Below are 17,859 nucleotides of genomic sequence, written 5' to 3'. Positions count from 1 at the left end.
CTTACTGAGAATTAATGAAGAATTGGTACAGGGCAGCAGGAACCAAACCGGTGACAAGACCATGGGAGCTCTCCTGTCCACCTCTTCTTGATAACTGCATCATGTAACCGAGACATCTTTAACAACGCACCAGGCAGCAGGCACCAGACTGAAATCAATCAGGCTCCAACGCTAAATTATAAGATAGAAATTTACAAGAGAACAGCTCTGTGATAGGGTCTGCAGGTATACAAGCCGGCCAGAGACAATTATAGCGGGAACCCAATGGCTACTGCCTCCTCATTTAAGCAGCAGAAAAATGGCCAGGTGCCCCTAAATATAGGGCAATAATAAAAAGTGAAAATGAGGAGGCCCGTCCTCTGGGCAGGGTTCCGGGTGGTCAAGAGAAAAGGCGAAGACCACTGAGGCAGGAACACATGACATTCTGGAAGTTTCCTGTGACAAGTCAGCAAGTGGGGCCTGGAGTAGCCTCCCGCGGGGGGTTGGGGGGCGGTGCTGGCGAAGCGGCCCAGGTGGGGCTATATTTGGGATCCGGATGCACCCCGCCCTGGGGGCCGGCGGGGGAGACAGGGGGTGTAGCAGGGGCCTATCTCCCCGGCACCCAGACGGTGACGACCCCCGGGTGTGACCGCAAAGTCGTCCTCTCTAGCCCGGGCACAGCCCCAGGGCGCCCTGGCTGGGCTTTAGATCCGCGCGCAGCACGTGGAAGGGCCCGAAGCGCCGCGTCCCGCCCCCGGCCGCGCGGGGGCGCAGGGCGCAGGCGCGCTTCTTCCGGGCTGGGCGGTGGCGGCGCGACTCCGGGCCGCCAGGGGCCGCTGTGGAGCGGCCTCACGGGCCCACGCTGTCTGGACAGCGAACGGCCGGTCCCTCTTGAGCACGGCCTTGCCGGTTTGGCGGGGTGAAAGGTTGCGAAGATGGCGACGGCCTTGAGCGAGGAGGAGCTGGACAATGAAGACTATTACTCGTTGCTGAACGTGCGCAGGGAGGTGAGGCCTGCGGTGGGCCGCTGTCGGGGCTGAGGCTGGGCCGGGTCGCTCAGGGGGGGCCGGGCTGGCGGCGACCGCCCCGTTCCCGCCTCGGGCGGCCGGAGCCTGGCGGGGAGGCCGCGTGACCCCGGCTGACGTCCGCGATCGCCGGCCGGCTGGACTGTCCCCACCGCCCTGATCCTTGCGCCAGGGATGTTCTGGCCGGCCTCTGCCCCAGCTCTCCGCGGCCGGTGCGCCGCGTGCGCTGTGTCAGGGCAAGGCCAGAGGCCCCCGCGCCCCCAGGAGGGAACAGGGTCCCCGAGGTGGAGGTGGAGTGGGGGTCCAAGTCCTCCGGGACCCGGTGCCACGCTCGGCTCACACACCCGCCCAGGCCCAGGGGCTGTGTCATCGCCCCCAGCCCGCAGGGTGGGAAACCGAGTCTCAGGCACCAAGGTCAAGGCTACCCGGGAACCTCCCCAGGACTCTGTCCGGATCTTGAGTCTTCCATGGGGACATCCCGCCTCTGAAGTGAGTCCAGGTTCAGAGGCAGGTGTCTTGTGTCCTCCTTTTGTGCAGCTATCCAGAAATTCAAGGAAGAGGCTCCCGGACAAATAGTCTCATTTCGGAGGCCCAGGTTAGGAATAAACCAGGAATAAGCTAGGAAACAAGTGATGCCCCAAGCACGTCGTCGGCATGTGCGCCCGTTTCCTCACCGGATAAAAGATAACACGAGAGAGTCTCACACTGTGTCTGGCACTTAGTAGGGGCTCAGTAAGTTTCCTTTCTTGTTGATTCTACATTTGAGGTCAGCGTGAAGGGCAGGGAGGCTTCCAAGGTCAGGTCATGAGGTGGATTATTTCTCTCTAAACTGCTGGGTTGGGTCTTCCCAGCCCTGCCAGAGAACCTCTAATTTGGGCTTAGGTTTTCCAGTGATCCGAAGTAGCCAAGTCTGGTCTATTCAAGCTTGCGTTGACTAGACTAGAGCTGGTCAAGTCTGTGTTGTCAGTATGACTGCGTGATGTTAATAATAGCTAACGTTTTGTGAGGGCTTACTTTGTGCAGGGGCAGGGTGCTGAATGGACACTTGATGTTTTTGCACTTAATTCTCACATCAGACCTTAAAATAGGCATTCAGATAATTCTTGATTTAAAGCTGAGGAAATGAAGCATAGAGGGATTAAGTAACTTGCCCAAAGCCACACCACTAGAAATCAAGAGAGTCTGGATTCAGCCCTGGGCAGTCTGACTCTGGAATCCCAGTTCTTGACCTCTATGCTGTACTGTCACCCTAGCTTACCAGTCCTCAGACTACAGAGCTGCCGGACTCTTTGGGCACCCCTCATAATAATCCCTTAAGTGTGTTAGTCACTACTTACTATGGAAACGCCCAAAGAAATATTTTTGGGAATTGCAGAGCTTGTTAGGCTGCCATAGGGCCATCTGGAGATTCTTGTAACTAATCAACGGTAAGCCTTTGGCCTTCATTTTTTTCCCTTTGAATGGAGGTATCGGGCTGGTTATTCTTTTTGTTTTGTGTTTTGTTTTGTTTGGCCATGCTGCGCGGCTTGTGGGATCTTAGTTCCCGGACCAGGGATCAAACTCTTGCCCCCTGCAGTGGAAGCACAGAGTCCCGACCACTGGACTGCCAGGGAATTCCCTGGGCTAGTTATTCTTTTTCTCCAGTTCTTAGAAGCAAAGCGGTAAATGAAACCGGCTTTTCTGAAATCAGCCTTTTTTTCCACTCATTTATAGTTAGTCTGGTTATCAGTAATTGAGCGGCCATTTACCTGTTCACCAGGCTTACTGAATCTTAGGCCGCTGCACATGATCCAAAAGATCTAAAATAATAGGCTTGGCCAGAGTCCTAGGTAAACATTTGTCAGAGCTATAAAACTACCAGAGTGTTAGGACCCGTCATTGTTATTGGATTGATGGGTGGAAGCCAAAGAAATATTTCTTTAAAAAAAAAAAATTTTTACTTCTCGGGATGAGTGAAGGCACCTCCACATGTATGGCTGTAGGTGAAATCCCTATGAAACATGTACTCTTGCTTAATCATCTTGTGTTGCCGTTGTCAACAAACGCAGTGTAAAACACCATCCCCTCTGGTGTGGAGATTTTCTCTCTCAGGGTTCCACTAGAAGAGAAGCTCTGAAGGTGATCTCTGGACTTGATATTTACTAGGATTTTTTGTGAAATTAGAAATCAGCCTGAAGTTGAAATACCATGATTTAGCTGAAGAATGAGAGAAAAACTAGAAGTAATCTTTATTCTTACCTGTGTGGTCAAAAGAAGGTAATAACCCCTGTTGATGTGTTCGCGTTCGGGTCTACGGCTTGATGACACTGAAGTGTAACTAGGAGGCAAGGTCCCCTTCCCACCAGCGCTCCAGAGCACCTTCAGAACTCTCGTGTTCAGGAAGTTCAGAGACTTTCCGCCAGGAATCTCAGATGGAAGCAAGCTGACACAAAACCAGGGAACTCTGTTTAAAAGTTTCAGTTTTACAGGCATAATACATGATAATAACAAACGGAGTAATATAGAAATGTCAAAAATCAGCTTAAGAATCTCCCATGCCCATGTTTTAAACTTTAAAACATCCCCTTAAATTGTATCCCAGAGAGTGAAGCAGGCAGCTAGACAGGACTTCCATGACCTTTAATAATTCCCTTTCTCTTAAAAAAGAAAAGAAAAACTCCCTTTCTCTAGTGTTCTGGATTTCCTGTTTGCGGAGTGGAGCCGTTGTCTGCCTGCCACACATTGAGGGGAGGGAGTAGTTTATCATTAACTGGGCACATTGAAACCAGATTGGCATCTCTGGTTTAGGTAGTCAGATGCATCGTCAGCGGCCTGAAATCTCACTGATTTGAGATTTCTGAGATGATTTGCCAAAATTTATTTGGAGAAAGGATTCCTGAAGAGTAAGAGTGAAATTTTTTTGATCTCTATGCTTTTTTATAGACATTATAATTGACACATTTTAAACCTGATTTATTCCTAAATACTTGAGTTTAATTCCTACTTAACCAATGTTGTAGTTGAAAGAGTTTCATTTTTATGCATGTCTGCAATGTTTATAACCTGTTTTAAGATCTCCAGTCCCAGTGGATTGAGCCTTAAAGGAGCCAATCTCCTTTTCAACTTTTAAACACTTTTGAAAAAAAGCACAGTCGCTAAATAAAAAATGAACTTAAGTAAAAATGTATTTTCTTGTAGTCCACATATGGAGGTCAGTCTTCTGGGATCTTTATCCTTCCATGACAGCCGTGAAACTAGAAGCGTAAAATCAAAACCTAAATAAAAAATGCATTTTCATTCCTTCCCTGGTATAGGGTCTATTGTTCTTTCCACAGTTTTTGGTTGTCTGGGTTTCTCTGGCTGCAGGTTACAGTCACAGAGTGGGGCTAAAACTTCGAGTTTGGACTGCAGATGGGAGGAAAAGGCTAGAGCACTAGAGGAAGGTCTGCTGGTCACAGCCAGGATTGACCTGGGGGACAGAGTCACCCAGCCCCCCAACCAGGATGGCAGGGCCATCCGCAGAAACTGAATGCAAAAGCGTTGGCTAAGCCAGGTGCACACTTCGGTGCCTAAAGCAGTGAGGTGCTGTGTGTTTGTTCTTTCCTTGCTTATCTAACCTGATGGGCAGATAATTTAGTCTTAATGAGGGATGCAAAGGTGGGTCTAAGAAGGTCATTCCTTCAATGAGTTTCCCATCTGCTGCATTAGGTTGGATGTTCACAACAGTGACCCTGCTTAAAGCGAGTGTGCTGGGCAAGTAGCGTGAGCCTTGGGTGTCCAAAAACCTACCTTCCCCGGATGGTAAGGCGTCCTGTCAGTGAGCATGGTCCTGAGGAGCCGGACTCGCAGGCCGCCCTGCCGCCCAGGTAGGCTTGAGCGTGTCATTCAGCCTCGACGTCTCCTGTCCTGGCCTGCAGCGCACCTCATGGAGGCGGCTCACCGTGGGGCTCTGCGGCCAGACGGCCCGTATTCAAAGCCCAGTTTTACCCCTGGGAGGTTTGTGCCTCTAGGCTAGGAGTTGAACCTTGTTGCTCCCTGTTTTCCTGCATGTTGAAATGTAGGTAACAGGTGAAAATGTATTAAGCACTCACTCTGAGCCAGGATGTCGTGTATTGGAGCATGAGGGTATGTATAAAGTACCTGGCGAAAGTAGGTATTCGGTTAATAATATTTATTGTTGCTACTTCTTGGATTTTGATAAACGTGAGGTTTCGCTAATTTTAAAAAGACATACATGTACATAGAAGGCTTTGGTATGCCTCATCCTGGCTAAATCTGCTACTGTAATAATAAAAAAAATAGTGCCAGAATTTATGAATTAGGTTATGAATTCCCAAAGCTTTCTTCGTTCTTTCTGTTCAAAATACTGAGTTTATTCTCTTCAAAAGACGGTTTTCTCTATGAACTCTTCCTGCAAGGTCATGAGTGTGACTTGGGTGGCGGGCGCAGTGGTTCCCGGAAGCTGGGGTTAAGCATGGGAGTGTGGAGTGCAGAGCCAAGGGATGATCCAGAAAGACGGTGTCTGGAGTAGCGGCAGAGTGGGACCCTCAGATAAACTTGTTGTGAGCTATCAGCTTCGAAGAGGCCAGGCAGAGAGGGAAGGACCTGGCAGAGGCAGAGGTTCTGCTATAGCGACAGCAAGACAGCACTGGCGGTCAGGAGGGTTCCCGGGTGGAGCTCAGAGAGGCTTCTGGGGGTCTCCCTGGGGGTGGGGAGGGGGCCGTCAGGGTGTCCCGCTAGTTCCAGTGTCATCTCATAATGGGATTAGCAAACACCAGGAGGTTGAGTTTTCAAATTGTTTTCTTCAGTAAACCATAAGCTAGTTACTACCTTTCTGCTTTGGACATTTCAAACAATTGCATCTTGAAATTTTAATACTCCAGTTCTGCATTATCTACCAAAATACCTTTTTTTTTCTCTTTCTTTCTTAAAGAGAATTCAATTGAAAGCTTTTATATTTGCTGTGAGTTCAGTAATAAAACCATGGAGAAGAGAATATGGGACACGCAAGCCGCACGTTTTGCTTGGCTATGGAATTTTAGTGTTTACTTCAATTAAACTTACATTTTAATTTTACTTATGTGTTTTATTTATACCCTACTTTGTTCAAGAGAGGACTTGAGACAGCTAACAGAGATGAAAAAATAAAATAGCATAAATGTTTAAAAGGGGGCACCAAAAACAAACAAACGAAAAGGCCATTGGGAATATTGCTGCTTTATTGCCACCGTCGTGGCCCATGGGTTATACAGGTCGCACTCCCTTGGAGAAGCTCGTGGCCTGATGGCCATATCCTGCTTGGCTCTTGGACATTTGGAACCAATTCTGCTTGCAGTGAGTGCACAGTGTTCCCTCCCGGGTTTGCTGGAGCCAGAACATTCTTCAGTAGTAAAATGCCAACAGACATCAAACCACACGAATCCTGCACGAGTGGGCAGGATGTAACAGATGCACTCGGACGAGAAGGAAAAAATAAGCCAAACTCTGGATGTAAAGAGAGGATCCGAACCATCATTTTTGACCCAGAAAGGAACTTGAGTTCGTTTCACTCAGATGCTGGCCTTTTTATTTACTGTCATGTCTCAAAGGCCCCAAATAAACATGGACATGACTAGGAAGAGAAATGAAAACAAAGTTGTACAATGGTAGGAAAGTCTTTTCTAAGCCCTTGGAATGACCTCTAATCAGGAATCAGAATTTCTGCTCCTTTGGCCCATTTGTTCTCGTGTGCTGTTGTCAGCAAGGGGTGTGCCCTGGAGGACGGGACTCCCCATCGGCCCCGCAAACCTTAAAGGTGATGTGGGCCCTGTCTTTTTTCTTTTTTTAGTATTTATAGAGTTCTGTCCTTTCCTTTTTTTTTTTTTTTAGTATTTATTTATTTATTTGGCTGCGCCTGGTCTTAGCTGTGGCGTGCGGTATCTTTAGTTGCGGCGTGCAGGATCCAGCACCCTGACCAGGGATGGAACCCAGGCCCCCTGCATGGGGAGCGCAGAGTCTTAACCACTGGACCACCAAGGAAGTCCCACCTAGTCCTTTCTTGAACTTATAATGCCATCTTGGGGATAATGTGTTCTATAAATTTTGTAAGTTTTTTTCCTTCTATGTTAAGTAGAACTTGAGTTTTCTAAGGTTATTCCTAGCTGTAGAAACTTGGAATTGTTTGATCAATCTCCTGTTTAGCTTTTCTGACATATTCACGATTTGATTGTTTCTCTCTTAAGCCCACCTTTTCAAAATGAAGAGTCCTAAAGTGGTGGTAGAAGGCCAACCTCCAAAATCATGAGAAATATAGTGTGTACGTCTGACCCCTATACTCAACACAGGCGGGTTTTAGGGAAGGACAGCTGAGATCACTTAGCCCAGTACCTGGCATTTTGGGCACCTGTGAGCGTGTTGATGATGGTGTGAAAAGGCCAAAGCTGGAGGTGGAGCTACGGAAGAGGTCAGTGGCTTAAAGAGCACAGCCTTTGAAGTCAAGTCCAAGTTTGACTCTCTAGCCCCCTGATATGGGGCAAGTTACTTAACCTCTCTGAGCCTGTTTCTTCATCCATAAAATCCAGACAATAATTTTACTGTCATAGGGCTGTTGGGAGAATGAAGCGAGAAGGCACGTAAGTGCTTAGCATAGTAATGGGCATGTTATTATGTAAAGTAAATACCAGTATATTTTTATTAGTATCATGAGCATAAAAGTTAATAAATGCTCTTACTGATTTGTAGGAATTCTTTATAGAATTTGAGTGAGTCCTTTGTCTGATAGATTAGTATAAATATCTGTCCCCTCTCTGTAGTTTGCCTTTCACTCTCGTAAATGTTCATGAACCAAAGACCGGTTTGAGCCAGGCCACACAAGTTATAATTTCTAGCCAGCTTTTGGGTCAGGGGTACATAATCAGATAAACTTCTCCATCTCAGACAAGTCATTTAGTTAACCTTTTTGATCTTCACTGTTTTTATCTCTAAAATGGGGGTTCCAATACCAATCTCAAGACATTTTATGAGTCTTCAAGTGTTAAATGAGGAAATATCGGTGAAAGTACTTTATCAGCTTTAAGTCTGTGCATGCAAATGCGTTTGTGACACCACTGACAGCCTCGAAATCCCCTTCAGCTTTTGCGATGCTCTCCTTGCCCTCCTTTCTCACGTTGCCAGTTGCTCATTTCCTGTCTTCCTTAGAATTTCCCCGGGTTCAGTCCTCACCAGCTCGGCTGGTTTAAAGTGCTCTGCTTGGGCCCCGCATCTCTGCCTTCTGGCCATTATTGCTTATGTGTTAGAGTCGCCTGCCTTTCAAGCCTGGCTGCCTCCCAGGTTCTCCCTAACCCATGCATCCCAGTCAAAACCCCGGATGCTCTTTGGCTTTTCTTCTCCATATAGTATTGAGCCCCTTCTCGACTGTCCTGTAAGCCACTCAGTCTGTGAACCCCCTCGACTCCAGCCGACTTTGACGCCTTCATTTCTGTTTCAACTTCTAGGCTGCCAGCCAGCCAGCCCTCATAACCTCAGCCCTGCATTTCTGCTGTAGTTTTCTTCAGGTCTCTCTGGTTTGCCTTCTGTCAGCTTTAGTCAAGCTGTACAAGTTAATATTAACACACAGTATTGATCACATTTCTCGAGCCAGGAAGCTTTTGTGGCTTCCTGTTGTTTATTGGGTAAGGGTCAAACTCTTGGCTCCATTTTTAAAGCCCCTTACAAATTAGATGTTTTCTGTATTTTCTGCCTACTCTGTGGTGATGTTCTGCTTTCTTCCACTGCAAAGCAAGCTCCATGTGGTCAGGGACTATAGTGGTCTGGTTCGCCATCAGGTCCCTAACAGTGTGCGCACATGACACGTACTTACCAGATGTTTGCCTCATGAATGAGCAGGTGGGTGGATGTCCACATTAATTTGTTACCTACTTCCTGCCTTCTTCTGCGCCTCTACTCTGACCAGTTTGTCAGTGTTCTGTCTCTCCTGGTTCCTCGGGGCATTCTCTTCCCCTGAAATGCCCCAGCCTGTTGTTGGTACCAAAGCAAACTGAATCCACCTTTTACATTCCCATTCAGACCCCACTGCCTCCACGAAGTTTTCTCTGCATTCTGACAGCACTGAACTTATGTCTTTATCGTTAATATTAGCATTTTTGTTATATATTGTTTAGTTAAATCCATGTGTCTAGGGTTTTAGGGAACACACACACACACACCTCCCGCTAGTTTATAATCTCCTTGAGGGCAGGGATGACATATTTCTTTTGTACCTCCTGTGGTACTTAGAGTAGGGTTGACATTCAGTAAATATGCTGGCTTGAAATGATGAATATTTGCTAACACCATACTCACCTTGTCCGGGTGCATTTTACTTTGTGGAAAACCTGTATTGAGGAACACATTGCACTTTTGGCAATAAATCATTCTAGAGGAATTTACTGGAAGGAGTTTATCAACTATCAGTTTGGTAAATCTAAACTGTCACTTATGAAAATTGTTTAAAGTCAGGTACCAGAGGATGAGAGCAAATTCAAACACATGCCTTTATGCTCGGGCCCCAGTGTAAGCCAAGGCCCGTGCAGACTAAGTTCGAGGCTGAATACCATGTGAGAAGAGGAAAGAACGCCTTTCCCTTGTCCTTTCTCATCTGGCAGATATTATCTTCCTCTTATGTTTTTTTTTTGCAGTGAGAAAAGGTTACTTGTTTATCATGTTTTGTACTAGCACCAATAATATTTGTAAAAGTAAATAGCTTCAGATGTATTAGATTTATTTTTGTACAGTTCTTTTTCCTCTTGTCAGTTAAGTGGAGCTGAGTTTGTACAGTCGGCACAGGTTAGTTTCTGTTGAAATCCTGTTCTATTTGTGATGCTCCTTACAAAGATGAGTCAGGCAGAATGACTTGGTACCATCTGCGTCCTACTTGACGTTGAGGGTGAGTCCGCATACATTGTTGGGGTCTGTTATGTTTGTGCATGAACCCCATGTGCAGAAACTTATTTCCACATCCTCCAAAGATTTTTCCACATGTAAATGAAAAGGGTAGAAGACTGTTGAGCAGGGAAAATGGCATCAGAAGAGGGTAGGGCTGTGTATGAGAGCAGCTCTATTGTCTGAAGCTTCAGACTGTGTAGCGGGAACCTTTACAAAAACTGGTCTCTTAGTATAATCAGTATCTACTCAGTGACACCAAATAATCTGTGACACCCTTTCTCTTCATGAAGCAGCTCTTGCTCAGCAGAAAATACCCATGCTGTCTTGGTGTTAATTAGCTCTGAAATCTGCTTTTTCCTTTAAATCATATGAGCACCAAGTATCATAAAAAATTACAGCCTTTTATTAGCTGATGCAGTTTATTTCAGTCAGATTGTCTTGGAACATATGGACAGTCATGAATCTTCAATTGTGGTAATTAGGCAAACCCCCCAAAATCCAATAGAATATAGTTTGTTGAGACTTTGTTGCTGAGATGCACTAATATAGATACAGCCTGGAAGTTTGAACTTGAAACTTACAGGCTTCAGCAACAAAAAGCTTGGTGGCTTTACTTTTCTTAAAGTGAAGGTATGAGGTATAATTTAGTTGTTACTTGCATACTCTTATTAGGTCTTCAAAGTATTGAATTAAATATCATTGTAGGGACTTCCCTGGTGGTCCAGTGGCTAAGACTCTGTGCTCCCAATGCAGGGGACCCAGGTTCGATCCCTGGTCAGGGAACTAGATCCCGCATGCCACAACTAAGACCCGGTGCAGCCAAATAAATAAATAAATAAATTTTAAATAAATAAATTTTAAATAAATAAATAAATAAATATCATTGTAGTAGTTAGATGTTCTCTACACCAAACATTATTGGCTCTTAACTAGCGAGGGGGCTGCACTTCCTAGTCCTCTAGCGGTTGGGTGGGGTCACATGACCCTTTCTAACCAGTGGTGTGAGTGGAAGTAATGTGTGTCCTGCTCAGGCTGAGGTACTTCAAGGCCAGGCCAGCCAGAGAGTCTCATGCTCTTCCCTCTGCCTCCATGCCTGGCAGGGTTCCAAAGGGTGTCTGTCTTGTCCACCTGGGACCTGAGGACATTGGCAAGCAGAGAACTAGCTGACCTGAGATGGACATGTAATGTGAGGGAGAAATAAACCTTTGGAATTTTTGGATGGTTTGTTAACCACAGTATCACCAACCCAGCAGTTCTCAAACTTTTTGCTGTCAGGGCCTCTTTACATTCTTAAATTATTGAGGTTCCCAAAGAGCTTTTGTTTATGTGGGTTATAACTATCAATATTTAATAATAAGACACAGAGTGTACTTACTTCTTGTATTTCAGTACAGGCACAAGGGAAACTTGAGGATTTCAAAATAACTATGTATTCCACAACAATGAGGTTACAGATACACAGATAGCATAGCAGATATAATGAAAGATAGCAAGTATGCAGCAAAAGAACTTAGAATCAGTTGAGTTAATCTCTGAAAACTCATGTGTTTATACCATAAAGTTACCACCTTAGAAATTTCTAGAAAACAGGAAACTATACAAGTACACAATTCATTAACCATCAGAACAATGATATCATACATCATGTAGCCTCAAGAAAATCCCACTATACTCTCATGAGAGAATGAGAAAAAGGCAAATAAAATCTTAGTATTATTATAAAAATAGTTTTGACCTGTGGACCCCCTGAAAGGGTCTCAGGGACTCCCAGGGGACCCCACACCACACTTAAGAACCATTGACCCAGCCCATCCTGACGGATACAGTCATGGTTCGGACATACTGATGTTCCTCACGTGCTGTAGCTTACTTTGCTAAATGAAGGTAGAAGATAAAAGCAGAGTGGCCGTATACTCTGAATATGTGCACATTGATTGCAGAGATGGTCTCCATCAACTAGAAATTAAATAAGTGAAAATGTAGCAGTGTCTTCAATTGCCTAATTATCTAACGGAAGCAAATACAATGAAATTGTCGTCAGGAGACTTTTCTAAGCGTGATACCACAGCAGAAATCAGAAAAGAGAGAATTGATAGGTTTGATTTTGTAAAAATGAGAAATATCTGTGTTTATTAAAGGAAAATAACTAAAGCCTAAAAAAAAATTATAAACACAGTTAACAGACTCAAAAGGAATCTAATATATTTGATAAAAATTCATATTTTTAATATATATAAGGAACTCTTGGAATCAAAAAGAAAAAGATGAATACCATAATAGGAAAACAGTACAAAGGAAACAAATAGAAGAAATCTAAAATGCAAATAAGGGACTTCCCTGGCGGTCCAGTGGTTAAGACTTCGCCTCAGGGAGCTAAGATCCCACATGCCTCACGGCCAAAAAACCAAAGCAGAAGCAATATTGTAACAAATTCAATAAAAACTTTAAAAATGGTCCACATCAAAAAAAAAAATCTAAAAAAATGAAATAAAATGCAAATAAGTGTATGGAAAAAATGTCACCCTCACTAGTAAAAAAAGAAATGCAAGTTAAAACAAGGCTTTTTTTTGTTAGTTTTGTTTTTTCTCTACCAGATTGACAAAGATTTTTTTTTCTTTTTAATGATAGTATTGAGCTCTGATAAGATGGAAATCCGTTAGCCCACCCAGCCAGGAGGCAGGAGGATTCTCCTTTGGAGAAGTTGAGCCAGAGAGACTCTGGAGCCTGGACATAGACAGTAAAGGGTGAGAGTGGCACCCTAACAGAGACAGGGGGGTGTGTTAGTGTTTGCATTGTGTGACTTATGGCTTTTCTTCCTATATTCTCTTGTCTCTCCCCTGAAGGAACTAGCCCATCAAAAAGAAAAGACTGCCAAATGAAACTTCTAGGTTCCCTCCCAGGCATTTCACAGAGAAGCTCATCACATGACAAGACCTGTTCACACATACAGAGCTTCCAGATAGCTTCTTAGTATCTTACTATGAAGTGTAAGTCAATTGCCAAAGAATGTCAAATGTTTGAGGGAAGGCTCCAGCGTGAAATTCTGAGATCATGCAGACAGCAAGGAGAAACTAGAAGGAAGCAGACAATGCAGGGAGTTTGGAAACTAGATCATCTTCAGATAGATAAGATACTACATGTAAGAAATAAGAACAAGGTGATATATCAAAGAGCAATACTGTATAAAAAGAGAAGGAGCTCTTGGAAATTAAAAATAAGATAACAAAAAATTCTATGGAAGGGTTGGAAGAGAAAGATGAGGAAATATGCACAAAAGTAAAACTTAAAAACTAGAAGATCAGTTCTTAGCCATGAAGTAAAGTAAAATGAGGGGGAAGACATTATGAAACAATTAATATGAGAATATTTCTCAAAAGATAGGAGACTATAGGTTAAAAAAGGCCATTCAGATAACTAGCATAGTGGATGGGGGAGAAAAGGACCCCCATACTAAAGGAAATCATAGGTTAAAGAGAGAGTCCTAAAAGTTTCCAAACAGGTCGCAAACAAAGGACTGGAATTGGAAAGGCATTAGGTATCTCACCAGTAGTACTGTAAACTAGAAGACAGTGGAGCAATGTAATAAAAATCCTGAGGGAAAGTTATTTCCAAGCTAGAATTCTATACCCAGCCAACTATTCATTAAGTATAAAGGCAGATTATAAGAACGTTCTGAGATATACAAAGCCTAAAAAATTTTTCCTCCCAACCAATCTTTTATTTCTGTTATCTAATTTTTAATTTCCAAGAGCTCCTTCTTCTTTTGAGAATATCTGTAAAGGAAACTACTGGAGATTGAGCTCCACCAAAATGAAGAAGAAAACTAAGAAAGAGAAAGGCATAGGATACAGAAAAGAGATACCAACACAGGAAAGATACCCAGGAAGATGGTGACAGGAAGTCCTAAGATGAAGTTTGTTTAGCAAGCCTAACAACCAGAACAGGGCAGAGAGCTCTTGGAGGAATGCCTCTTAGAGGGAAAAAAAAAAAATCAAAGTGATGTGCTATTTGATATTTTCATATTGAGAGGAATATTAGAAGTCTTTAAGAAGTATACTGTGAAGAGTTGGAGAAGAATCGTAACAGAGCCATAGAAAGCTAAAGCAAATGAAAAAGATGAGGCAATTGTTAACTCCAGGAAAAATACAAAGTAGTTCAAGAAAAGAAATGTAATCATAGTATACTTTTTGATTCAGCTTTGAACTATATTTACAGTCATAATTAAAACTAATTAAAAAGAAAAACTGTGCATTGATTTGAACCAAAGTTGTGATAATTACATAGAAAGGAGGGGAAAGATAAGCACAAGGAAGTGGAAGAGAACTAAATTCTCTTAAATTAAGTCTAAAATTTTAAAATTAAGGATATGAGTATATTTAGAAATAAAATGAGAAAAATGCTAAAAGATTTAGAAGTGCTTGCATCTGAGGAGTGGGAGTGAATGCTGTTTTGGGTTATAAGTCTAGTAGTTTTATTTATAAACTGTTTACATAGTCCTTGGATAAAATTAAATTTTTTAATTTAAAATAATTAAATGGTAAATACTTTCTGGAGATCAGTTCAGAAGACTAAAATGGAAGTCTTATACCCTTTTATCCAACAATTTTAGAAACTTATTTTCAAAAAGATAATCATGCATACACACAAAGTTTTAGCTATAGGGATGTCCACTGCAGCCTTTTTAAAACAAATGAAAATTGTTAATAGAAGATTGTTATATAAACTGTAATAACGGCATTTAAAATGGTGTAGAAAACACTTAATGACCAATAAAACCCGAAAAACCAAAACTCCACAAGACCTTTAACTGAAAAAACAGGTTATACAATTATATTGTAGAAGAAATACAATTTTATTTTTAAATATATTTTTCTTACCTGTGTTTTCAATTTTATCTATGATGAATATATTTTTCTAATAAGAAAAAAATATTTTTAAGGTAATTCAGTTAGGAAAAAACTAGCATTTGACTCATTTCTTTAACCTCTTTAACCAAAGGAATTGATGCCATTTTTATAATCTATGCTTATGACAAAGTTGCTCTTCATATTTTTGAAAATGAAGTTTATTTTTGCTCCACATCCTCACCAACACTTAATATTCTCAGTCTTTTTCATTTTAGTCATTCTAGTGGTTGTTAATAGTATCTCGTGTTTTTAATTTGCATTTCCCTAATGACTAACTGTGTTGAATGTCTTTTCGTGTACTTGTTCACCATTCCTATATCATCTTTTGTTGACGTTTCTGTTTACATCTTTTACTCGTTATCGTATCAGGTTGTTTATCTTCTTCAGTTGTGAGAGCTCATTGTATATTCCAAATACAAATCTATGAGACAGATATTTTACAAATATTTTTCTTTTATTATCCTATATAGGAAATCTTTAACTCGAAGTTACAAAGATTATCTCCTATGTTGTCTTTTAGAAGCTTTACGGTTTTAGCTTTCACATTTGTGTCTTTTTTTCAATTCTCAGGTTTTGTTGGGTTTTTGGTTTTTTCAATTTTTTAACTTGTAAGATACATATAACATAAAATTTACCATCTTAGCCATTTTTAAGTATACAGTTCAGTGATATTAAATGCTTACATATTGTTGTGCATCTGCCACCACCATTTATATCTCCTGAACTCATTTCATCTTGTAAAACTCAAACTCTATACCTGTTAAACAGTATATACCTGTTAAACAGTAAGTAAAATTATACAGTATTTCTCTTTTTGTGACTGGCTTATTTCACTTAATATAATGTTCTCAAGGTTCATCCATGTTGCAGCACATGTCAGAATTCCCTGCCTTTTTAAGGCTGAATAATATTCAATTGTATTTATATACCATATTTTGCTTCTCCATTCATCTGTTGATGGGTACTTGGGCTGCTTCCACATTTTAGCTGTTGTGAATAATGCTGCTCTGAATATGAGTGTACAAACATCTGTTCAAAACCCTGCTTTCAGTTCTTTGGGGTATTTACCCAGAAGTGGAATTGCTGGATTGTATGGTAAATCTGTTTTTAATTTTTTTGAGGAACTGCCATACTATTTCCCATAAAAGCTCTACCATTTTACATTCCTACCAACAATGCACATGAGTTCCAATTTCTCCACATCTTTGCCAGCACTTGTTTGTTTTTTTGTTTATAGTAGCCAGCCTAATGGGTGTGGAGTGGTATCTCATTGTGGCTTTGACTTGTATTTCCCTAATGGTTAGTGATATGGAGCATCTTTCCATGCGCTTTTGGCCGTTCATATATGTTCTTTGATATATGAATGTCTGTTTAAGTCCTTTGCCATATTTGAATCAGATTGTTTTTGTCGAGTTTTAGGAATTCTTTATATATTCTAGATATTAATCTCTTATCAGATATACTATTTGCAAATATTTTCTCCCATTCTGTAGGTTGTTTTTTCACTTTCTTGATGGTATCCTTTGATTCATAAAAGTTCTTGATTTTGGTGAGGTCCAATTTGTCCATTTTTTCTTTTGTTGTATGTGCCTTTGGTGTTGTATCCAAGAAATCATTGCCAAATCCAATGTCATGAAGCTTTTGCTCTATATCTTCTTCTAAGAGTTTTATAGTTTCAGCTCTTATGTTTAGGTCTTTGATCCATTTTGGGTGGATAAACTAATAAACGGATTCAGCAAAAGTTGCAGCATACAAAGTCAACACACAAAAATCAGTCACATTAGTTTTTGTACATGGTGTTAGGTAAGGGTCTTCATTCTTTTCATGGGGATATTCAGTTATCCCAGTACCATTTGTTGAAAAGACTATCCTTTCCCTATTGAATAGTCTTGGCATGCTTGTCAAAAATAATTTGACAGTTTGTGTGAGGGTTTAGTTCTGGGCTCTCTATTCTATTCCATTGGTCTATATGTCTGTCTTTATGCCGATATCAATCTGTTTTGATTACTGTAGCTTTGTTGTAAATTTTAAAATACAGAAGTGTGAGTCCCCCATCTTTGTCCTTTTTCAAGATTGTTTTGGCTTTTGGGATCCCTTGAGATTCCATGTGAATTTTAGAAGGGACTTTTCTATTTCTGTGAAAAATGTCATTGGGATTTTAATAGGGATTGAATTGATTCTGTTAGTTGCTTTGCATAGTAGTGACATTTTAATAATATTAAGTCTTCCAATCCATTAATATAAAGTATCTTTCTGTTTATTTATATCATCTTAATTTCTTTATATTAAGTCTTTTAAGTTTAAGTTAATTCTTAAGTTTTTTGTTTCTTTGTTTTTGATGCTATTGGAAATGGAACTGTTTTCTTCATTTCCTTTTCAGATTGTTTATTGTTCATGTATAGAAATGCAGCTAATTTTTGTGTGTTGACTTTGTATCTTGCAACTTTGCTGAACTCATTTGTTAGTCCTAACAAGGTTTTGTGTATGTGTGGAATTTTTATAGAGTTTTCTACATATAAGATAATATCATCTGCAAAAAGAGATAATTTTATTTCTTTTCCAATTTGGATACCTTTTATTTCTTTTTTTACCTAATTGCTCTGGCTAGGACTTCCAGTGCAGTGTTGAATAGAAGTGGTGAGAACAGACATTCATACCTTGTTCCTGATCTTAGAGGAGAAGCTTTCAGTCTTTCACCACTGAGTATGATGTTTGCTTTGAATTTGTCTTCTTCAGTTGTAAGAGCTCTTCATGGCTTTTAGTTTCTTTTAGTCTCCTTCTGTTGCTAGTTTGCTGAGTGTTTTTATGATGAAGGTGTGTTGAACTTTGTCAGTGCTTTTTCTGCAACAGTTGAGATGATCATGGTTTCTATGAATATGGTATATTATATTGATCAATTTTCATACATGGAACTATCGTTGCATTCCAAGAATAAATCCCACTTGGTCGTAATGTATATCCTTTTAATATGCTGCTGAACTCTGCTGATATTTTGTTGAGGATTTCTGCATCTATGTTCATAAGGGATATTGGTCTATAGTTTTCTTTTTTGTGTGGTGTCTTTGTCT

At 41.4% G+C, this 17,859-nt stretch overlaps 1 protein-coding gene across 1 annotated transcript in view; it reads left to right on the top strand.

Moving 5' to 3' along the window:
- The first annotated feature begins 804 nt into the window (after positions 1–804).
- Positions 805–17,859, top strand: part of DNAJC11 (DnaJ heat shock protein family (Hsp40) member C11) — a 68,320-nt gene continuing 51,265 nt past the window's right edge. Inside the window, exon 1 of the mRNA XM_036859584.1 lies at positions 805–986. Within this exon, the coding sequence (XP_036715479.1) occupies positions 915–986 (72 nt within the window). The 5' untranslated portion in view covers positions 805–914. The remainder of the gene's footprint in view (positions 987–17,859) is intronic.

This window comes from Balaenoptera musculus, chromosome 1 (assembly GCF_009873245.2).
Source record: "Balaenoptera musculus isolate JJ_BM4_2016_0621 chromosome 1, mBalMus1.pri.v3, whole genome shotgun sequence".
Lineage (NCBI taxonomy): Eukaryota > Metazoa > Chordata > Mammalia > Artiodactyla > Balaenopteridae > Balaenoptera > Balaenoptera musculus.
This window is presented reverse-complemented; position numbering and strand designations above follow the sequence as displayed.